Raw genomic sequence first — 24,486 nt, 5'->3', positions numbered from 1 at the left:
AAGCCCATACAAAGACTTTTTAAGTTTGCAAACTCTCCCAAAACCAACACCCTTTTCAAAACTAGGTGGAGGACTCATAAACACTTCTTCTTCTAGATCCCCATTAAGAAAATCATTTTTAACATCTAATTGGTATAAAGGCCAACTAGAATTAACAGCAAGAGAAAGTAAAACCGGTGGCTTTTCATCAGATTTATTCCAGGTGGATCTGCTATAGCCTCCTCCATTAGTAGTAGCTAAAGCTGATCCTTCAACAGCTGCTCCAACAACTTTCTTTCCCAACATGACATTCCTTCGACTTTCTTCTCTTCTGACCTCCGAGAAGACTTCAGCAATAGAAGGCAAAGGTGGGCGGCCAATGATTCTCCCCCTCACCTCAACAAACTCAACATTAAGACCAGCCAAAAACTTGTAAATCTGATTGTCCTCAACTGTCTTTTTATGATGTTTACCATCTTTAACAGATTCCCATTCATATGTGTCAAAAAGAGCAAGATCTTGCCAAATCCTTTTCAACACAGTAAAGTATTTGGTAACATTGTCCTCACCTTGTTTTATGTCACCAAGTTTGAGATTCAACTCAAAAATTTGAGATTGATTATCCAAATCAGAATACATCTGATGAACATTATCCCATAATTCCTTAGCAGTAGGATAACACATATAGTTTGAACTAATCTCCTCCTCCATAGAATTAACCAACCAAGTCATAACCATGGAATTTTCTGCATCCCATGTAGCATAAGCCGAGTCATCCTCCTTAGGTGACTTCTTCTCACCCGTCAAATAGCCCATCTTCCCGTGTCCTCGCATGTACATTCGAATCGATTGAGACCAGCGCAAAAAATTATCACCATTAAGACGAATAGTGGTAATCTGAACAGAATGGGATTCAGAAACATGTTTAGAGGATTCAGGGGTGTTAAGGTTGATAGGTTTGGTTGGTGGGATAGTAGTGGACTCATGGGAGGCATCTGACATCGTGATGAGAGAAAGAGACTAGGGCCGGCTCTGATACCAAGTCAGAAATAGGGAAATTTTCTGATATCGTGAATAATACAATATATACACATATAAGAGGTTGCCCTAAAACAATACAATAATATTCTACTTTAATGTCAAATCACCCTATTTAACAACTTTCCTAAAATAAATAAAATCAACAAACAAATCAGCTATTTTACAGCTTTAAACAATCATTCTAAAATTAGAAAACTTTCTAAAATAGTTTGATTTTCTCCAACAACCTACTTCAGTCAAGAGTAGATATATCCACATTATCTCACACAGACTGTGCCATAGCCCTATATTTTGATTCTGCACTGGAACTTGACACAACATTCTGCTTCTTACTCTTCCATAAAACCAAATTTCCTCCAACCTAAGTTCCTTCAAGTTTCTGGGTGTGGACCACGCCTTCATTGCTTCGACTTTACTTGGGTCAACGACTACTCCTGCACCAAAAATAATATGCCCAAGGTAAGATAAAGTAGTCTGTCCAAAGTCACTCTTTTTAAAATTAATATGTAGAGAATGTGTCCTTAAGAGGTCGAAGACAGTGATTAAATGTTGTTATGAGCTTCACTGTTAGTGCTATAGATTAGCATGTCATCAAAAAATACCACCACAAATTTTCTTAAGGAAGGACGAAAAATATCATTCATAAGTGACTGAAAAGTAGAGGGGGTGTTGGTGAGGCCGAGTGGCATCACAAGAAATTCGTAATGGCTGTTATGTGTTTTGAAAGCTGTTTTGTGGTCATACTCGGGCATCACCCTTATTTGATGATAACGGGCCTTAAGATCCAACTTAAAAAAGATGGAGGCTCCATGTAGCTCATCTAGTAACTCATCTATAACCGGTATGGTGTATTTTTCAGAAATTGTTGCTTTGTTTAGGGTCCTATAATCTATACAAAATCTCCTAGTCCCATCCTTCTTTTTGACCAATAGAACAGGGCTGGAAAAAGGGCTGTTGCTGGTTTGTATTATTCATGCCGTCAACATTTCAGAGATTAGCCTTTCAATTTCTTCCTTCTGGAAGTGTGGGTACCCATATGGTCGCACACTAATGGGAACTGAATCTTCTTCGAGTGTGATTGAATGTTCATGCCCTCGAAATGGTGGTAAGCCTTGAGGTGGCTGGTACACATCCTTGTAATCTGCAATTATGCTTTGTAAAAATTCTGGTATGGCTGGTTCTTCTTTCTGCCTTGTATCCACTTCATTGAGTTCAATTAAATACCCCAGTTTTTCTTGTTTTATGGTCTTCATTATGGACTTCAAAGAGACCAAGGACCGTAGTGTTGGATCACCCTTCCGCTCTATTTTGTGTTTACCCATATAGAAATACATAAGCTGCTGTTTCCATTCAATATGGGTCATTCCCAGCGTTTCCAGCCACCGAATACCTAGTATTACATCTGAATTTCCAAGTTTAAGAGGCAAGAAATCCTCCAAGATGTCCACGCCTTGAACATGTAGTAAAATTCCTTTGCATATGCCATTTCCAGGGACTTTTTCACCTGTCCCCAATGATACCCTATAGTCTTTGGTCCTCAATATTGGTATCTTCAGTTTTTGTACTAAGTCATGGGCGATAAAATTGTGTGTAGCTCCTGGATCAATGAGGATTATGACAGCTTGATCTTCTTTCTGTCCCCTTCGTCGAAGTCTCCTTGGAGATATCAGGCCCATCACAGAATTGAGCACGATTTCTTCTATTTTATTCACTTTGGTTGCTTGGGCCTCTGGGGTATAATCTGGTTCTTTCTCTGTTTCTCCTTCTTCCTTGGACGGATCATCTGGTATTGGCAATACACTGATCTGTTTGTCCTTGCATTCATGCCCTCTAAACCATTTCGCATCGCACCGGAAACAAATTCCTTTAGCCTTTTTCAATTGAATTTCTGCTTCAGTCATTTTCTTGAATGTCCCAAAGGTTTTGGAGCTGCTGTTGTTATTCCCTTGGGTTTTGATCAGAGATATTTCATGTGTGCTGCTGTAGTGGCTGGTTCCGAATGTTTTCTTGAAAGTCTTGTTGTGACTGCTCCATCGATTCTTTTCAACTTGTTGTGCGAGCTCCATCGCTCTTTCCGCAGTTTGAGGTTTCCACACCCGGACTTCATTCCTAATCTCGGGAGATTACCCATTTATGAATTTATCCATGACAATCTCATCTGAAATTGTTTCAAGAGGGGCCAAAAGTTCAATAAATTTATTGCATTAATCTTTTACCGTCCCTTCTTGTTGCAAGGCCAGAAATTGTTGGCCAAGGGTTCCTTCTTGGATTGGTTGAAACTGTCACAGCAGCAATATCTTGAACTCGTCCCACATCAAAAATGGACGTTTCTTGTTGCTCCATTGATACCACAGTAGCACCTCCCCTTCCATGCTTGTTAGCGTTGCCTCAAGCTTCTCTTTGTTATTGTATTTGTGCAACGAGAAATACTTTTCTGCCCCAAGGATCCTTCTGTCTGGGTTTGTTCCCATCAAAAATTGGCATTTCCAATTTTCTAAGGCTAAAATCTGTTCGGTATTGATGCTGGAATGGCTGGTACAGCTGCTTCATGGTGCTTCCTCCTGCTGCACTGAGTATAATCTCTTCCTGAGTCTTCTCTTGGGTGGAGGATTGTTGGTTCTTGGTCGTTTCCACTGCTTTCTTGGGTGAGTCTTCTGAGTTCTTGGCTGATTTCTCCTGTGTTTGGATTTTTTTTTGCAATTGACTTTGAAACAGCTACTGGAATGTGTTGCCAAACTGCTGTAACTCCTTGAATTCCCCACACACAGTGTCCTTGACTTTATTTCTGCACTCATCTCTGCCTGAAAGGTGTTGAGCTCCTCTTCCATGGCATCCATTCTTTCCTTTGCTGACTTTGCCATTGCAAGGCAGCCTGGCTCTGGTACCAATTGATAGACTTTCTTCCTAACAAAGGGATTTCTTGACTAAAAAATGATCTGAATGCTTTATTGACTCAAAGAATATGAAAAAGTACAAAATGAAACTCCAAACTTTCGAGGGGTTTGGATCTCTCCCAACTTGAGCTATGCTTTAACAAAATACACAACTACCCCTCCCTCCTCACTAGGCCACCTTAATATAGATCTCATTAGTACAATCTGACTAGGATTCAATTTAATTAACTAATAAGGGCTGACGAGGATACAATTGATTTAATCCTCCTAGAATAGGTGTATTTAAGTGTTGGCCTATCAGAAGCCTTTTAATTTAATGAAACTTACATTAAATTGGGAACATGCGTTCATTATTTTCGAGTCCATCTTTTCTGTTACCTTAAGTAAATATGCTCTTCAACTTGAAGGTGAATTTATATGTTTATTCTAACTGAATGTAAATATGATAAATTAGGTTGGAGCACTAGAGGAGGCTGTGAAATACGGAAGAATGGAGTTGGCAAAATTTTTTGAGTTGCCTGGGTTTGACGATCTAGTTAAGGTTGGCAAGCATTACTTTGTATCTTTAGTTAGTTACTTTTATCAAGTTAGATTTTTTAGCCTGATAGCCTCTCTCTCTACTTGTTTGAGTAGGCTGTTGACATTAGGACAGAGTCTTGTTTTCGAGAAGATCTTTATTTATTTATTTTGGATTAAGTATTACTATATCAATGTAAAATCCTCATTTTGTAGGACTGTGTTGCTCTGTTGGCATATCAACAGCCACAAGAGTCTTCAGTTGGGTATCTTCTCGAAGAGACACAACGTGAGGTTGTGGCAGACACTGTCAATGCAATGATCTTGTCAACAAATCCTACTATGAAAGATTCACAAAGTTTCTTGCATTCATACCTCGAGAGGCTACTCAGACAGCTGACTGCGTGCTGTTTGGAGAGAAGATCTTTAAATGGGGATCAAGGTGAAGCTTTTCATTTGCACAGAGTACTTGATATTAAGAAGGCCAAGTGCTAGCTGATCTTATCTGTCACAGTTTGCATCCCTTACCCTATTCATACGCACAGACAGCCTTTCCTATTGTGTCACATATCTGGTTGGACTCAGCTCTTAGTTTGCGTAACTGAATGGCCACTCATACCTAGCTGATCTGAAGTAGTGTTGCACTCATCGGAAAGAATGGTGTGTTCTCTCTATCTCCATGTGCTTTGTATTTCACCATTTTGAAGTCTCAGAAGAAGGTATTCTAGTTGAACTATGATTTGGGAAATGTATGTACTGTAGAATTATGTGTTATGATCTTTGGATTACCACAAGGATCTGTACAAAATTTGTTTGGGGAGCTACATTGGAACTGTGTTCGAATCAAACAGAAATAGAACAGATAAGATGATTACTGGATGGTAATGTGGGTGCTAGAGTTCTTACATGTTAGTCCAATTTTTTTTTCATGAAGGAAATCAGTTTAATATCTGCTTCTTTTCAACCAAAGGCGTTTCTAGCTTTCTTAACGTATTTATACATGTAAGCTCAGATCCGATAGCAGCAGTTGGATATAGTCATTAGTGGAGGTTTGAAGAACATTTAAAGATTGCGTTTTCTTAGATTTGCCTTATAATTTCAACTGTAGATCATTCCAAAAATCAAATCCTTTTCCAATAGGAAAACCCCGTTTCTCTCTCCTACTGCCGAGGGTCAATTTTATGCAAAAATGGAGGTTGTAATTACTTCGACATTTTTAATTCCTTTTGGATTTCTGGATCTTGTACTTGTCACTTTGAATTCTTTAAATCTTCTCCTAAGATTTAATTTTATAGGAAAATTCAACGTTGAGTCAAAATTAACGGAATATATAGTGCAATTGGATTCATCGAATCGATAGAAATCTAAATTATGATGACAATAACCGTTACAATGGTTCAAAATAGGCTCAGTAATGAAGTTCAAACACATGTTAAAATAGAGAAACTTACATACATATATATATATATATATAGAGAGAGAGAGAGAGAGGTACATATATATATTTATAGAGAGAGAGAGGGCACTTCTATAGGAGGGAAAGTCTTTTTGTCCGCATGGTTGGGGGCAATTTTTGGTGCGTTGATGAACAATCAAAGGAAGGAGAAGATGTGGGTTACATATCAGTTATAGTGGAGAGTAGTGCACATATGTTTTACTGCAATTAATTTATTTACTTTATTTTTTTTCTGACTGATACCTTTACTTTTGGCCTGCTTTGTGAGTCAGAAAAATCCAAGTTGGAAGACGATCCATTTTATTTTCATGTTCAGGGAAGTTTCGAAGACGGTTAATAGTTTTCGGACGGATTGGTTGTGTTGTGGAGTGCTTAATTTGTTGGTTCCGTAAGCAAACATCATTCTTCAAATCCTTACACTAATGGAAGTTGAATTAGTAGAACATATTTCTTAAAGGTTTTCTTCGACGTGGGTTAGAGCAATGAAAGTAAATTTGTAATTTCTCTTTTTAAACTCTGAGTGGTTTTCGTTTTCTTTACGTAGTTTGCAATTAAGAAAAAGATGGAGCAATGTAGTAGTCCGTTGTTATTGATGATCCCACCATCAATAAAAATTGGAAGGAAATGATTGATATTTCTCTCTATCTTTCACTCACAATCTATCGAATGCTATCAAAAATCTCTCAATGGAATGCCAAATTAGTGATGCAATGTTAAAATATAGCTAATTTTACAAAAACGTTGCTTCAATGGTATATCAAAAGTTGTGCCAAATTTTGCACATGCTAAAGTTGGACCAAATTTGACACAATATAACTTGATGCATATTTTGCATCACCTAATAGCATCTCCAATCGAGTGCCAAATTAGTGATATATTGTTAAAATATAGCTCACTTTACAAAAAACTTGCTCCAATAGTGTGTCAAAAGTTGTATCAAATTTGACACATGCTAAAAGTTGAGCCAAAGTTGACACAATATAACATGGTGCATATTTTGCATCACCATAAATGTTACACTTTTTTATTTACTTTTATGTTATTTTTATTATTTTAGTATTATTTTTATCTATTTGCATTAAATGTTATACTTTTTACCTTATTATTTTATTATTATCTTATACAATCAACAATAAAATATAAAGAAAAATTATTATTTTTATATATTTTCAATAAATATCAAATTAACATTAATGAAATATTAAATTTTATAACAGTTTTTACAAGGGAAATTTCACTATTTATGCATGATATTGTGTATAATTACTAAATAATACCAGCACTAATTAGTTTTTCAAATTGGTGCTAAACTTTCACCAAGTACCAAAAATACCCTTCTTATTTTTTCCCACCCAAAATTTTCCCCCCACAAACTCTCTCACACTCTCTCTATCTCTCTATTGCTCTCAATCACTTCTTCCCCAAAACCCAAACCCAAACCGAAGGCAAACCTCAAAAAACAAAACCCAGAATCGATCTCACCCTCTCTCTTTCTCTTCTCCAAAGTCGGTCACCCAAACTCGTCGAACCTGTCGAACCAACGTCGGCAATGAAGCTCTAAACCCACGGCGTCGAACCCATCGTACCCGTCAATCGAACCCATATTCTCATTAAGGTAAATTCTTGAAGCCATATTCTCATTATTGTTGTTTTGATCCCTTTGAATCTGGTGGTGTGGAATGGGTATGGCAGTTCTTAGGTCTGCATTTTTCTGGGTTTGAACTAGTAGCTCGATAGGTTCGATGAAGGTTCGATAGAAGCTCGATTGATCTATGACAATATATGAAACTAGCTCGATAGGCTCGATAGTAGGCTCGATAGGGTAGTTTGAACGGTTCGATTGTGGATCGATAGGAGCTCGATGGATATGTGGTATTAGATAAAAAGGGCTCGATAGGTTCGATAGTAGGCTCGATGGATTTGTGGTATTAGATTACAAGGGCTCAATAGGTTTGATAATGGTTCGATATTAGACTTGATTGTAGCTTGATGGTTATTTATGTAGACAGATTTTACTTAGCTCGATAGGCTCGACACTAGCTCGATAGTCTATATAGATTTAGGTTGTTGATATTGCTCGATAGGCTCGATAGTTTCTTGATAGTTGCTTGATAGGGTATGTTGCAGCTCGATTATAGCTCGATGACAACTTATTTCAGCTTTTTGATGAATTTTTTTTGAATTTTTTTTATTATGTTTAACATTTTGTTTTTTTACCAATTTTTTTTCATGTGTTGTTGCAGATGCCTAAGTTGCTTGTTCCGTTCAGTGATCACTTTCCTGGTCGAGTGACATATCGGGATAGTAGCACTTTAAATCACATTAAGTCTAGGTTTGTGGAGCTCGGGCTGCTTGAAAGGGCTAATGAATCCCGTTTCAAGCAGTTCTTTTTGGCTTCGGAGTTTAATTTCTCTGAAGTCTTGGTGCATCAACTGCTGTTGAGGAAAATCGCCAGCAACAATGAAGATGAGGTGCATTTCTTCTTGGGGTCGAAGTTTTGTAGATTCGGTATGGGAGAGTTTGCCCTAGTGACGGGGTTGAATTTCAGTACCTTCCCGTCACTGGAAGAGTTGGAAGAGCGTAATCTCAGCGACCGGTTGATAAAGGAGTATTTCAATGATGCTGAGAAAGTAAAGCTCTCACAGGTGGACCATGCTTTCAAGACTTGTACTGTTGTGGAAGATGTGTACAAGCTTGGTCTATGTTTGTTGGTTGAGGGGGTTCTGAATGCCATTGATGGCAAGTTGCACATATGGCGAGATATTCTGAAAATTGTTGAGGACGTAGAGTACTTTTTCAGTTATCCATGGGGGAAGTACTCTTATAGGAGGCTATTGCAGTCTTGTAAGAAGGATATGGTGAAGCAAAATGCCAACTATGACAACAAGAAGGATACCAAGGTGCAGCAAGAGTCCAAGTACAGTATGTATGGTTATGCCCCGGCCTTACAATATTGGGCATATGAGGCTATCCAGCAGCTTGCGACGGAGTTTGTTGTGAGTTCGAGAAACATGGTCCCGAGGATGCTTAGTTGGTCACATCGAAGGAACAAGGATTTCACCAAGTCCGTCATCTCACCAATGTTATCGAAGAAGAATGGAAGTTATATTTGATTGACATTAAACAATTATTTTTTTATCTATATGCTTACCTTTTATGATTATTTGAGTTGACCAAATGTTTTATGTTGTTTGCAGTTAATCGTCCTTCCAATGTTGATTCCTCGACCAACAGAAAAAGACTATTATTTGTCGTTGACAGAGGGAGATCTTCCCCTTTATCCTGGGCTTGGCCAGGATCCCTCGGAGGTTGATGAGGAGGAGGATGCGACTTTTGAGAAAATCGCGGAGATAGTTTCTCTGGCAGTCGAGGCAGCCAAGATATTTGATGATGCTGCCCTGGAGGAGGAGGTTGCAGGTCCCACCCCTCTTGTTGCCCCAGCCTCAGCCTCAGCCCCAACATCATCCCCAACACCAGCCCCAGCCTTAGCCCCTGAGCTCACCGACTTGATTGAGTGGTTGGATAGAGTCGATGGTCGACATGAGACCCTCCTGAAGAACCAGTCAGTGATCCTGGACGTAGTCAGTCAGATCTTGACGTTTATTAAGGAGAAACCGAGGGGCTCCAATGAAGATTCAGACTTAGAGTCACTGGATATTCCTCTGGACTATGTTGATGATCTAACCACGCCTCCTACCATCATTGTGACACTTGATGCTGCAACTCTGGGAGTCATTATTGTCAACCTTGAGGATATTGCTGGGGTTCGGTTTCAGAGGACTAGACGCAAGCCATATTGATTTGAGGACTACACCGTTCCCACGAGTAAAAGACCTCGCGCTGATGCAGCTGCACCAGGATAGGAGGCTACACAGGTGTTGGACCCTCTCAAGAAGCCAGATCGCAAACAATATAAGACAATGTCCAAGTGGCTGCTTGGAGGCATCCCCAACAAGACCCCGAGGGATGTAAAGACTGGAAATCACGGTCCAGCGTGGTTTCTGACATGGAAGACACCCTAGTCATGGCTCAATGATGGGGTAAGCCATTTATACCTAATGACTTGATAGTGGTAGAAATTATGTTTTGTTTTCAATTTTACAAGTTCTATGTTTATTGACTCGATATGTGCTCGATGAGAGCTTGATAGGAGCTCGATGGGGGGTTTCCAGGATCGATGTGAATTCGATGAGAGCTTGATAGGCTACACAAGTTATGTTGTTTACTGTTTGAGATTAGCTCGATGTGAGCTGATATGGACTCGATGTTTAGCTCGATGAGAACTCAGTTTATTTGTTTATGCATCATTTTTTAGCCATTTATGATGGTCTTTGCTAACTTTTTATATCGTCCTCTCTTTGTAGCATATTGATGCGGCAGAACACATGCTTCGTATGCTTCGCAAGTATTTGCCCAATATATATCGACAAAATGCAGTTGTGATGAACATGTATTTCTCACAAGTGATACCTGCCCGATATGATCAGTACAAGAAAATTGCTGACAAAACAAAGTACACGTGGGATTCTGACGTTATGTCCATGTTGACTGGCATTGAGCAGCAGTTTCTGGCATCTTGGGGAGGAGTTGAGGATGTATGTTGGTGCCAGAACTATGGACAACAACATTAGTTTGCCATTGAGGCTTCTATTTCTAGTTGGACCCTCACTGTTTATGATTCAGACAACTCGGTGATTAGTGATACAAAACTGGAGGAAATTATGAATCCATGGTGCTTTTTGATTCCTTCTCTGTTAATGCAGAGTAAACTGTTCACTGATAACTTGATGTTGAAGATTCCTGCAGTAGGAAAGAGGCCGCATCAGTTCACATGGCATCGCAGACAGAAACACGAGCTCACTCAGTCAAAGAGAAGGTAACAAACATCATCTTCATACTATATCAAGCTTCAATCAAGCAATATCATTTTCATAACCATTATCTAGCTGTTATCGAACTAATATCGAGCCATATCGAACCATTATCGAACTACTATCGAGTTATATCGAATCATTATCGAACTATTATCGAGTTATTTGAAGTCAGTTTAGAAGCTAACAAACATATTATCGAGTTCATATCGAGCTACTATCGAGTTAATGTCGAGCTACAATCGAGCTCATCGAGTTTACATCGAGCTTAACATAAATTTTAAGAAAAATCAAATAAAAAAGAAGGGAAAACAACATAGGTTAGTAATACAACAAGCCCAAATGGGAAAAAAGAGTTTATAGCCTAGCTTTGCATGTAGCCCTATTATGGCCAAGCCCACCACACATACTACACTTGCGCTCTTTGCGAATGATTTCGCCATTCGATGGAGTGCAGTTTGTCTTCCTTCTTCCCACCTTATTCTTCTTCGGTCGACCAACTGGTTGTTTTTCAACGGGAACCCCGACTTGCATGTACTCTATGTTCTCGGGAACTTCCCAATCATCCTTGTTTCCAGTTGGGTAAATTGTTTCTTTGTAAGATTCCCTCCACATCTCAGTAGTGTAATATGGGGAACACAGTGAGTAAATATTGACACTGCGCAGGATGGTCGTAGCCACACCATGAACACAAGGGTAACCCATTATTTGAAACTGGCCACAGGAGCATGATTTGGTCATCAAATTCACCTCACCATCACCTTCTGGGTCTACCACATGAAATTCGAACTGTCCAAGAGGATGGACTTTCAAGTTCCTTGCTTCATCCGTAATGCTTGAGACATCTTTCTCATATATTGTTGCTAATTTGGATGTGCACTTCTCTACCTCTTCACGACGCGCAGCAAACCATGACTGAATTGTGAAAAAAATGAATTCCACAAAAGTAGTGACTAGGAAGGTTCTTGCGTCTCCGGTTTTGTTGTTGAAACTTTTAGCGTAGTTGCTTGTCATTACATTGTATCGATTCCCAAAAAAGTAAGCGCGAGTCCACTTACCGAAGCCAATACCCTCGAGATATTGATCTATGGCAGGATCCATTTGCTTTATATTGTTGAAGAACCTGTGAAATTTTGACTTCCGAAATGCATATGCCGCATTCCACATCTCCTTGTGACAGTGATCAGTCTTGAACTTAGTGATTACATTCATACTTATGTGATGATAGCATGCGCCATGGTAGGCATCAGGGAAGACCAACTCAAGGGCATGAATAATGCTAGCATGCCTGTCTGATACAAAAGCCAGATTATCAACTACTCCAATGGCTTCCTTTAATTTCATCATGAAATACTTCCAAGAAGCATGATTCTCACTGTTAACAATCGCGAACGCAATTGGATAAATGTGGCTATTTGCATCCAATGCTACAACACACAATATGTGGCCACCGTACCTTGACTTCAAGAAAGTGTCATCCACACATGTAACAGGACGACATGATGTAAATCCCCTTCTACAAACTCCAAGCGAGAAGAAACAGTAAAGAAAGCGACCGTCATTTGTGACAAAATCAGTTATTGTACCTGGATTCTTTTACTGCAGCATATACAAGTAAAAAGATAACTTGGAGTACGATTCTTCAGGTGTCCCCCTGACATAACCGAGTGTCTTCTCTCTGCATCTCCAAGCCTTCATATAACTCATATCGATCCCAAAATTATTCTTCATATCCTCCTTTATGCTGTTTGCTAGGTAGCTAGTGCCATCAGTAGCATATTTGTTCTTGATAAAGTGCCCAATGACCGAAGGTGCTGCTTGACGGTGGTCTTTCTGTCGCAATTCTAGTGAGCAAGTATGTACACTATTATAAATAGTGATCTCAAACATCTCCGATCGCGCTACTTTTTCCCCTCTTATTCTCCAACCACAATCAGGATCCTTGCAGGTGATATACAACACATCAGTACCAGACTTCTTAACCATAAACTCAAAATTATTCTTCATTGCGAAGAGAGCCGCTTTTGTTTTCAATTCCATCTTGTTCTCAAAAGTCTTTCCAAGGTGTAATTCTCCCAACGGTACACCGGATGAGGGTGATTTAGAACGACTAGAAGTCATGATATCTTCTTTTGTAAACATGGGAGCACTCCATTTTCTGTGGTCTTCTGTTGAACATATTGGAACGTTCCCTGTATAGTTATATTCTGTTCCACCAGGACGACTAGAGCTGGTGCTAGGTGTTCGACGTCCTTGACTTGGTGGGTTCGCTCGTGTAATAGGACGTATGGGCTGTTCTTGTGCTTGTTCTACTTGCAAATGTTCAGCTACTGGATCGTCATTCACTGAATTGTATCCTAAGTCCTCATTATGTTCAGCTATTGGATCGTCATTCACATAGGGGTTGTACTCATACTGGTTGTCCCTCAGGTCACCAATAGAACATCCTAAAGTACTGGCTGCTCCCTCAGGTTCGGGAGTGGAATATGGATCTGCAATGACAATCTTTTTAAATGAGTGACACACAAGGCCAACCATTCTTTAGATGTTACTCCTAAGAATGCACGGACACCAAGATCACTTTCAACATGAACGGGTATAAACGGTTGGTCGCCGCATGTGTAAGGAACCTCCAATTTCAACCCATACATATGTTTATCAACTTTAAGTTTCTTGTGCAATATGTCAAGAATTGTAAGTACGTTACAGTATCCTCCATCGATATCACCATGCATTGAGGGTCCTTGAAAATTCACTTATTCCCTTGTAATTCCCAAACACCAATGTAGGATACAAAAACGTAGACAATGGAACCTGTGTTGGAAAAAAAAAATATTGAAATTGTCAAGAAAATTGTCAATTTTTTAGAAATTTATGAAAAAAGAACATTATCGAGCTTTATCGAGCTATAATCGAACACTATCGAGTTACCATCGAGCCCATAATCGAGCTCTTATCGAGTTAGTATCAAGTTACCATTTCTTAAACCGAACATAAAACCTAACCAAAACCTTCATCGAACCCTATCGAGCTCCAATCGAGAAAACAACTACACTAAATATTCTAGGGTCCAATCGAACCCTTATCGAGTTGTCATCGAGCACTGTCGAGCCCATAATCGAGTTAGTATTGATCTACCATTTCTTAAACCGAACATAAAACCTAACCAAAACGTTCATCGAACCCTATCGAGCTCCTATCGAGCACATATAGAGAAAACAACTACACTAAATATTCTAGGGTCCAATCGAACCCTTATCGAGTTGTTGTCGAGCACAATCGAGCGACAAAGCCTAAAACTATCAAGCTATAATCAAACTATATCAAGCAGCATCGAGCTCATAAAAGAACCTTCTTCTACATACCATTGAGCTCCTATTGAACCGTTATCGAGCTCCTATCAAGCAAAAAAGTTGCAGAAAACCCAGAAAAACGCAGATTGCGGAATCTCACTAAAAAAACACACCAATATAGGCTCAGATCTGTTCAAAATAGCAAAAAAAAAAAAAAAATGTAAACAAATAATACCCAACACATAAAATGAACAATCTTATTACCCATGGTTTTTCTCCTAAAAAAACACTCAAAATGGACGCTGCCTTTGATATTGGTGACTTCACAGAATCAATGGAGATGACTTACAACGATTTCGACATGAAAATCATACAAATCTGTAGGTTTTAGGGAGGATTTCGTGAGAATAAGAGAGAGAGAGTGTAACGACCCGAATTTTCTAATTAGGCTTAGGGCCTTGATTAGTGTGCCTGGAGGGCAATAAGTGATTTAATATGCTTAGATGTGGATTTATGTGAATATATGATTATGATGTATGTTTAATTGAGTTAAATGTGCATGTGGGCCCCGTATGGATATTAGAGGCATAAGTGTGATAAATGTTGTATATATGTGATATGTCTGTACAACACGATCCGAGACAGTCCTGGGGAGCGGTTAGCCAGAGTGTCACAACGGGGTAGAGATTCGGACTCAGGGCGAGTCGAGGGGTAATTTGGGTATTAGATGAGTTATGGGGTTATCGGGACATGAAAATAAATATTTGGAGATATATTTGAGGATAGAATGTCTAGGCGGGCATACTTGGGAAATTTACCATTTTGCCCTCGGGGACGTTTTGGTACCCCGAGCCTTGAGGTAACCCTTTAGACTTAAGACAAATAAAACAAAAAGGGAGAATTGTTTAGAAACTTGAGGAAACCGGCCCATATTTCCCTTGAACTGAAGATAGCTCTTGCATCTCTCTCTCTTTCACTCTCTAAGGCAAAACTCAAAGGGAACTCAAAGGAATTGGCTAGGAATTAAAGGGATTTCAGCTGGGATACTCTAGGAACTTGAAGCTTGAAGATTGAGGCATAGGGGGAACTGGTTCAGAAGCTTAAGTCAGTAAGAGGTAAGTTCTAATTATTAAGATTTGGTCTTGAATTTCTGCTGGTTTTGAGGATTGCATGTTGGTCAAGTTTGGTCTACTTTTGGGTGCCTTAGCTGAGTTTTGGAGTAGGATTCAATGGGGTTTTAGTGCTGTTGTTGAGCTGGAATGATGGTGTTAATTATCTAGGATTGTTAGTCTGGTTTTGGTGAGGATTGGCTTGAAGAAAAGATAGAAAACTAATGAGGAATTCTGGGTTCGGAGGTGAGAGCCACGACCCTAGGAGGGGTGCGCCGCGGCCCGTGTGCGCGCGCGACCATGGGAGGCCAAGAAGCTCATGTGCGTCGCGGCGCCTGGCGGGCGCGCCGCGGCCCGTGTGGGGGTCAGTGAGGTGCTAGCCTCTGTTTCGAGGCTAGCCGTGGCTCTTGTGGGTGGGGCCGCGACCCTTAGTGCCAGTTTGAGTTTTTAGGGTATTTTAGGTTTGGAAACTCAAGGGGTAAGGCTCGGGGTGGATTTTATCACCCGGATTGGTAGAATTAAAGGACCCGGAGGTTAGGGTTATGGCTCGAAGTTATTTATTGGATTATAATTTGATGGATGGACGTTGTTAATGTGTTGTGACTAGGGTTTCGGCGAGGCTCACGTTAGAGGACTGTGCTCGGGGCATCGGTGCTCAGAAAGCTCGGAACTCAGGTAAGAAAAGCCCTGTTCCCATAGAGCTTGTGTGCAGGGCCGAGCCCAATGTGTTTTAATGGAATTGATATGCAGGGCCGAGCCCAATATGTTAGAACTGCAGGGCATAGCCCTTTATCTGTTTATGCTGGAATTCTGTACTTGCTTGTTATATTATGTGTGTTATTCTATGAGTGAACGGCAAGAGCCGGGAACGGCGAGGGGCCGGGAACGGCGTTGGGCACATTGAGTGCAAGGTCAAGAACGGCAGAGGGCCGGGAGCAGCGTTGAGCATGTAGAGCGCGAGCTGCTAGGGCAGGTCCCTAAAAGGATACCTGGGATATCCTTACGGCGTGGTCCGCGAACCCAGGGCTTGATAAACGCCTGGGACGGCTAGGCCGTATGTGTTTAGCCATTGGTGGCCTGTTTTTATGCTTGACTTATGTGTTGCATATGTTATCTGTTTGTGGGTTTTCTTGCTGGGCTTCGGCTCATAGATGCTCTGTGGTGCAGGTAAGGGTATGGAGAAGATCAACCAACCATGAGTACAGCAGGCATGAGGTGGCGTGTACATGTTTGGCCAGCCTGGCTGCCACAGCCAGAGGATTTTGGGGGATGTTTGTGATGAATTTAGATTTTGTCGTTTAGCCGACTTAATACAGTTTTTATGTTGTAAATATTTCTAAACTGTATTTTGGGATCCCAAGTGTAAAACTTTTATGATTTACTATGAAAGATTACTATCTCTAATGTTTTTCCTTTGTTTACGGCTTAATTACACTGTTTGACCTAAAACCTTGATTAGCGAGTTAAAAGCACGTTTTTAAACTCACTTAGTAACAGTTCTAAGGAAGTAGGGCGTTACAGAGAGGGAGAGAGGGAAGAGAGAGGAAGAGAAGATTTTATGATTTGAAGATATAATTGGAGTGATATTTTGGGTATGAGAGGAATGTTTAACATCAAATTGAAAAGATTATTAGTGCTAGGATTTTTTGGTAATATTAGGTATTATTAAGTATTAATAGTGAAATTTCCCTTTTACAATTGTGCATTGGAGCATAATACTAAAAATTGTGCTAAATATATAATATATTGACTTTTTGTGTCAAATATATCACACTATTTACATCTCCCATTGGAGATGGTCTAAATGCTACATTTTTTATTTACTTTTATGTCATTTTTATTATTTTATTATTATCTTTATCTATAAGCATTAAATGCTAAATTTGTTACCTTATTATTTTATTATTATCTTTAACTATCAATAATAAAATATAAAGTAAAACTATTACTTTTTGTATATTTTAAATAAATATCAAATGAGTATTAATGAAATATTAATTTTTACGATTGTGCATTAGAGCATAGTACTAAAAATTGTGTTAAATATATCTGTTATCCAGATTTCCGGATAGCGTTTAGATTGATGTCCTCGGGGAAGCAGAATTATCGATGTCTTTCACGGTAGGTGACCAGAGCTCGCGGATGGACAGAAAGGCTTCGCCTCTCCCGTTTAGTGTCCGGATTACTCTTCCAAGCAAACACAACACGGAAACTCGTCAACTCTCCCGGACTCCCGAAGGGGTATCCTTCGGGGAAGCCCCTTCCAGGAGAAACTCTTCGAGTGGTCTCCGCGGAAACAGTTCCGTGCCTCGCACGGAACAAAACCAAACGGTCGAGTCCTGGAGGAGGCATATTTGGAATGATATCCACCTGACACAGGATCCCGCTTGACACGCCCGTCAGGTCAAAGCCGCACACATCCCAGCACGCCTAAGGGTACCTTTTCGCCTACTGTTCCGCTGACAACTTGGAAAAGACGGCTGACTTTGTGTGTTCCCCATACTTTCACGTAAATATACCCACATAGAGTCTTGTAGCCATGCTACTACAGTAATTGTATCCCCTATTTATGGCTGGTGTAATTAAGACTCATGTACGTAGAGAAAAACCCTAATCCGAAACCCTAGCTATAAAGACCCCTTCATTTTACAAGAAGAAGGGGGGCGAACAAATCACATAGCAAGAACTCTACTAAAATCTCTCTAGCTTCATCTTCTTCAAGAGAACCCGAGAGAAACACTGTGAGTGTGTGAAGTTCTTGTACACCAGCCATCTTACTGTAACCTTTTCCAAGTATAATAACATCGACTCGTGGACTAGGGCTTGTTAACGCCTGAACCACGTAAAAACACTGTTTGTTTAGTTACATTTCAGCACTTCTACAGTTCTTATCTTTTTATTATTCTGTTTGTATTCGTTTCCGAAAAACTCGGTAAACATTTTGGTGCTTTCATTGAGAGCTGTAGGACGTTGTTAGTCAGCTCTTTTTCTGTGTACGTTTTTTGTATTCACTTTGTGCTAAAGAGATGGTGACTACGAGAAAATTCGCTGTTGACAAAAATGCTATGGTCAACCCCGATACCGTGATGGAAGATGCGGTACAAAGCGAACCCTTGGACTACCAAGGTGAAGACCCGACATCCCGCCAGGATCGGGTCAGTACCGAAGATACGACATACTTAGAAGAAGAAGAAGAGTATGTCCAAGACGGTTATTACAAGGACGGCTGCTACTATGAGAAGGACCCAGAACTGGTCCAAGTAGCCGAAGAACTGGAGGTCACCAAAGCCAAGCTTGCTGAGCAGGAGCGCCTCTCCGAAAAAATGCAGCGCATGATGGAGCGCCTCCAAAGCAAGTTCGGAGACTTAGGCGACTCGGACGAGGACGCCTCTGTTTTAGGTGGTGCTGATGCCGCTATGCCGGATCCAGCCGCTGCTGGACCATCCAAAGCCGCCCCTAACAAGGGCAAAGAAAAAGTTGGAGAGCCTGTACGCGCTGACGCCCCTGCACCTCCTAAAGGCGTGAATCACCAGGCCGACTGCCCCCCCCGCGCGCAGAAGGTCTCTGGCGCTCCTAAGCCCAGACGTCCTTCAGCCCCAAGGGGGCACTCTGTGTCTAAAGGGCCCGGTGCTAAGGCACCCAGGCCTAGGGGAAGGAACAACCGCCCCAGTGATTCCGTCAACCAGGACGGTCGGGCTGCGAACTCGCACTCCGAAGATAGCTGGTCCACGGTGGACCTAAGAAGAAGGTTGGAGGCCAAGTATGAAAAGGCCAAAGGAGAAAAGGCCCGGCCTCGCGGAGATGACCTCCGAAATCATATTAATGACAAGCTCCGGGGACGTGACCTCCCGGAGAGTGATACGAAGAGGCTCGAGGAACAGATTGCTGCCTTGACCAAGCTGGTCCGGAAGCAAAGTGGGGCCCTGTCAGACTCTGAGGAGGAAGACCCGGAACCATGTATTCGGAGGATCGCGGAAACGTCCCTCCCGGATAACTTCAAAATGCCTCACATAGAATTATATGATGGGAGGACAGACCCGCGTACCCACCTAGCTAAATACAACAAAATGATGCAAGTGGCGCGTGTCAGTGAGGACGCCAAATGCATGTGCTTCTCACTCACCCTTACCAAGTCCGCGGAGGACTGGTGGAAAAGATTAGCTCCCGGATCAATCCACAGTTGGAAGGAGCTACAGTCCGCGTTTAGGAGGTAGTTCATTGCTGCCCGCGACCACGACATGGAGGTTGGTTCCTTAACCAACATCAAGCAGCAGCCCAATGAGAACCTCAAAGCCTTCATTCAGAGAATGATGGAAGCTGCTGCAAAGACCAAGGTCAGCGATGACATGAAGCTGATCGCCCTTCAATCGGGCCTTACTGTCGGCTCCCTGCTATGGGGGGAAATGCAAAGGAGACGGGCAGAAACGCTGTCCGAATTCATGTCAAAAGCTCAGGGAATCATCAACCTTGAGGATGCCTACCAGCAGGCCTTTGGAGTTCCCCCGGCTCCAACGCCTTCCGTGACTGCGCCGAGCTTTGCTTCGCAAGCTCCCGCACCAGCCCTCACGCTTCCAGGAGCCCAATTCACTCTAAGTGTGTATGGGCCTTCTGCGTCTGCCCAGACGCCGAGTCAAACCCATTTCTCTGGGTACGGAGCTGTACAAACCGGATGTAGTATCGCTCCTGGCATGCCGCAGCCGCAAGCGGAAGGCCCAGAACGAAATTTGAGCCAATCGCGGAGCAAACGAAGCGGAAGAAACTCCAACCGGGGAGACCATTCAAAGAAACCCCGGAAGGACTATGAGCCCAAGTTCACGGAATATACCAGTTTGATAGACTCGCGAGAGAATGTCTATCGGGCGACCTGTAATATGGTCAACTACAGGAAGCCCCCGAAAGTGTCTCACGGAGGAAGGCGTCCACGAGACTCCAATAAGAGGTGTGAGTTCCACGGAGACGTGGGGCACACCACGAATGAGTGCCTTCAGCTGAAGGATGAGATCGAGTCCCTGGCAAGAGCGGGACACCTCGGTCAGTGGGTGAGGATACCCATTATCTATCCCGGACAGGGGGTAGTTCACGGAGCTGCATATTCCCCGGGACAGAGGGGGACCGCTAGCGCTCCTGGAGCCGATCACCCCCAAGCTCCCGGGTCTCAGTTCCCAGCGCTTCCTGCTCCACCCGCTCCGGCGCCCATTGCCTTGTTGGCTCCAGGACCGGGCAACCCATATCCGCCCGGCCTTGCTCCGCCACCCGTTGACGGACACGTAGCCACCATTTCTGGAGGACCGCACCTTGCCGGAAGCACCCGCAACTCCCAGAAAAGGTACTTGAGGGAGTTAGAACACACCGGGGAGATGTGCGCCTTGGTTCAATCACCTGCTCAACGTCCTCGAATGATGGATCTTCCCATCACCTTCACGGAGGACGATGCTCGACATGTGCACTTCCCCCACAACGATCCCCTCGTGGTGGAAGCCCAGATTGCCAATAAGAAGGTCTCACGGATCTTGGTCGATAATGGAAGCTCCGTAAACATCCTCTTCAAAGCGGCCTTCCACGCGATCGGATTAACCGAGACAGACCTGGCCCCATGCCCCATCCAGCTTCAAGGGTTCAATGGGGACGCACTCATGCCATTAGGCAAAATTCAACTTCCAGTCACCCTCAGAGGAGAAAGCGACGCTTGTGCCTTCAAGCATAGCACATTCGTGGTGGTCGACTGTCCCACGGCGTATAATGCCATCTTAGGCCGACCGGTCCTAATCGATTGTGGGGCCATAACCTCGATACGCCACTTATGTTTGAAGTTTCCATGCGACGATGGGCGTATTGGCACCCTCCGAGGAGACCAACGAAGTGCACGGAGCTGTTATAACGTCTCCGTTCGATCCGTCTGCACGGTCCAGGAGACGTTTGCTGCCATTCCTTTGGCGGAAGAATTACCAGAAACTGGGGGTGCTCAGGAGGCATACTTTGACGAACTCGACCCAAGAGTGGGAATCGAGAAAGCAATAGAGCCGATGGAGGAAGTCGAAAAGGTGATCCTCAACCCGGGAGAACCCACCAAAGTCATTCAGGTGGGGAGAAACCTGCCGTCGGCCATTCGAGATAAGATCGTGGCCACCGTGAAGGATAATCAGGATATCCTGGCATGGTGCCACGCTGATATGACGGGGATTAATCCTAATGTTGCGTGCCACGCACTCAACATAGACCCATCTGCAACTCCAATTCGCCAAAAGAGGAGGCCGTTAGACCCAGTGAGGGCCGAAGCCATCAAAGCTGAAGTGGACAAGTTGATGTCCATAGGCTTTCTCCAGGAGTCGCACTATCCCGTGTGGTTGGCCAACCCAGTTCTGGTCCCGAAACCCGATGGGTCCTGGAGAATGTGCATTGACTTCACGGACCTAAACAAGGCCTGCCCGAAAGATTGTTTCCCTCTTCCGCGAATCGATCAGATGGTAAACGCTACTTCCGGGTACGAACTCTTATCCTTCATGGATGCGTACTCCGGATACAACCAGATCAAGATGCATGTCGCGGACCAGGAACACACCAGCTTCCTCACGGACAAGGGTGTCTACTGTTACCTGGTCATGCCTTTCGGTTTGAAGAATGCTGGGGCGACGTACCAGCGTCTAGTAAACAGAATGTTCAAGGACCAACTGGGGAGGAACATGGAGGTGTACGTGGACGACATGTTGGTAAAGTCCAAGACCTCCGGGGACCACAGTGACGACCTTAAGGAAGCTTTCGCCGTGATCCGAAAGTACGGGATGAAACTGAATCCAAAGAAATGTACTTTCGGGGTCTCGTCTGGGAAGTTCCTCGGTTTCATTGTCAGCTCCCGCGGAGTGGAAGCCAACCCTGAGAAAATAAAGGCGTTCATAGATATGCCTTCCCCCCGGAAACATAAGGATGTCCAGAGCGTTACCGGAAGGATAGCTGCTCTCAGCCGCTTCGTATCCAAGGCCACTGACAAGTGTATCCCCTTCTTCAATGTGTTGCGAGGAAACAAGAAGTTCGAGTGGACCCCCGAATGCGAAGCAGCCTTCCAACACCTCAAAGAACATTTAACCGGAGCTCCCATTCTGTTCAAACCTGTCGAAGGAGAGGCGTTGTTCTTATACTTAGCTGTGACTGAGCACGTAGTGAGTGCCGCTCTCGTCCGGGAAGATGGCCGTATCCAGCTCCCTGTGTATTACGTAAGCAAGAGGTTATTGGACGCCGAGTCCAGATATTCAATGATCGAGAAACTCTCCCTCTGCTTGCTAATTGCTTCACGGAAGCTGAGGCCATATTTCCAGGCGCACACCATCAAAGTACTCACCAACCACCCTCTCCGACAAGTCTTGCAGAAGCCCGAGTCTTCTGGCAGATTGCTTAAATGGGCCATGGAACTGAGCCAGTTCGACGTCCACTACCAACCACGTGTTTCCATAAAAGGTCAAGCTCTCGCGGACTTTATTGTGGAATGCTCGGGAATGAATGACCTCCCGGAAGATCCTGTCCCGGAACTTCCCACATGGAAGGTCTATGTAGACGGAGCCTCAAATGAAAAAGGAGCTGGAGCAGGGGTCATCCTAATATCTCCCCAAGGGCATCAGCTCCAGAGCGCCATCCGTTTCGCGTTCCCAGCATCCAACAACGAGGCAGAACATGAAGCCATGTTAGCTGGATTACGACTGGCCAGAGAAGTCGGAGCCCAAAAAATCGAAGTATACAGCGACTCCCTACTTGTGGTAAACCAAATATCCGGGGAATACCAGACGAAAGGCGAAAGAATGGCTGCCTACGTGTCTCTCTCCCGCGACCTACTGCAGCATTTCAAAGGCCACCAAATCCGCCAGGTCCCCCGGGACCAGAACTCACTCGCGGACACGCTGGCCAAGCTTGCAACGGACCCGGAGATTGAACAGTATGGCTTAGTCCCCATCGGGCACTTAGAAGCCCCCAGTACTGAGACACGAAGGATAAACGCCATCATTGACCATTCCCACTCCTGGATAGGACCCATCCTCAGATTTCTCACCACCGGAGAGCTCCCCACTGATAAAGCTGACGCAAGGAAGCTCCAATATCAAGCTCCCCGATACGTGGTTATGGATGGAAAGCTTTACCGCAGGGGGTTGTCCATACCCTTCCTTAGGTGTGTTGCCGGAACCGAAGTCAGCACCATCATCCATGAGGTTCACGGAGGCTTCTGTGGCGATCATACCTCCGGGCTGAGCCTCTCCTAAAAGATCCTTCGACAAGGATACTTCTGGCCCACCATGAAGAAGGATTGTGTGGATTATGTCAGGAAATGTGAGCAGTGCCAGAGGTACGCCAAGGTTCCGCGAGCGCCGCCTACAGAAATTACCCTAGTGACCAGCCCCTGGCTGTTCGCCGTTTGGGGCATTGACCTAGTAGGTTCCCTCCCAACTGGAAAGGGTGGAGTGAAGTATGCCATAGTCGCGGTAGACTACTTCACCAAATGGGCTGAAGCTGAACCTATGAACACGGTCACATCTAAAAAAGCACTGGACTTTGTCATCAGGAATATAGTGTGTCGTTTTGGGCTTCCACGAAAAATTGTGTCCGACAACGGAAAGCAATTTGACAGTGAACACTTCACGAACTTCTGTGCTTCGCATGGAATTATCAAAAGCTTTTCCGCAGTCGCCAGACCCCAGGCTAATGGGCAAGTGGAGGCTGTAAACAAAATATTAAAGACCACGTTGAAGAAAAAACTCCAAGCCTGCAAGGCTCACTGGCCGGAAGAACTTCCGCGAGTACTTTGGGCCTATCGCACAACATAGAGAACTTCGACGGGGCACACGGCTTATTCCATGACCTTCGGTTGCGAGGCCGTCATCCCAGTAGAAACTATGATCCCCTCTCACAGGCAAGATACCTACGACCCTGCCCGGAACCATGCCCTTCTCCAGGAGTCATTGGACATGATCGAAGAGCTCCGGGAGCAGTTGCAGGTCCAACTAAAAATGTACCAAGGCAAGATAGCCCGACACTTTAACACGAGAGTCAAGAGCCGTACATTCGAAGTTGAGGATCTTGTCCTACGGAGAGTATTTCCTGCTACGCAGGATCCGGGAGTGGGAGTCCTCGGACCCAATTGGGAAGGCCCCTACGAAGTCCAAGAAAAAGTGGGCCATGGGACGTATCACTTAAAGAGACTCGACGGATCTAAAGTCCCGCGCGCCTGGAACGCGGAGCACCTCCGCCGTTACTACCAGTAGGCCCCGGACCATCTAGTCGGAAGTCCTTGGTGAAATTAGCAAAAGTGAAAAATGTGGAAATAATCCTCCCTGTTGTAAAACTCAC

General features: G+C 43.4%; 2 protein-coding genes across 5 annotated transcripts in view; both read left to right on the top strand.

Moving 5' to 3' along the window:
* LOC133803492 (ran-binding protein M homolog) overlaps positions 1 to 5,379 on the top strand; it is a 28,575-nt gene extending 23,196 nt beyond the window's left edge. Inside the window, exons 9-10 of one of the 2 annotated variants that reach the window (XM_062241558.1) lie at positions 4,369 to 4,455; positions 4,677 to 5,379. In XM_062241558.1, the coding sequence (XP_062097542.1) occupies positions 4,369 to 4,455; positions 4,677 to 4,925 (336 nt within the window). In that variant the 3' untranslated portion in view covers positions 4,926 to 5,379. Of the gene's footprint in view, positions 1 to 4,368; positions 4,456 to 4,646 lie in introns of both variants that reach the window. The other variant, XM_062241557.1, reaches the window with a different exon arrangement.
* A 2,113-nt stretch (positions 5,380 to 7,492) lies between these two features.
* Positions 7,493 to 16,752, top strand: LOC133804699 (uncharacterized). 3 transcript variants are annotated; one of them, XM_062242842.1, is made up of 3 exons: positions 7,493 to 9,926; positions 10,037 to 10,762; positions 16,327 to 16,752. In XM_062242842.1, the coding sequence occupies exon 1, from the start codon at positions 8,130 to 8,132 to the stop codon at positions 8,997 to 8,999; it is 870 nt and encodes a 289-aa protein (XP_062098826.1). In that variant the 5' UTR covers positions 7,493 to 8,129; the 3' UTR covers positions 9,000 to 9,926; positions 10,037 to 10,762; positions 16,327 to 16,752. The 3 variants fall into 3 exon arrangements, with proteins under 3 accessions (XP_062098826.1, XP_062098827.1, XP_062098825.1); XM_062242843.1 differs by lacking the exon at positions 16,327 to 16,752 and having other exon boundaries at positions 10,251 to 10,956; XM_062242841.1 differs by lacking the exon at positions 16,327 to 16,752 and having other exon boundaries at positions 10,037 to 10,956.
* Positions 16,753 to 24,486: the final 7,734 nt, after the last annotated feature.

The sequence above is a fragment of the Humulus lupulus genome, chromosome X (assembly GCF_963169125.1).
Source record: "Humulus lupulus chromosome X, drHumLupu1.1, whole genome shotgun sequence".
NCBI lineage: Eukaryota > Viridiplantae > Streptophyta > Magnoliopsida > Rosales > Cannabaceae > Humulus > Humulus lupulus.
The sequence above is the reverse complement of the archived record's forward strand: the minus strand, read 5'-3'. Positions and strand labels throughout refer to the sequence as shown.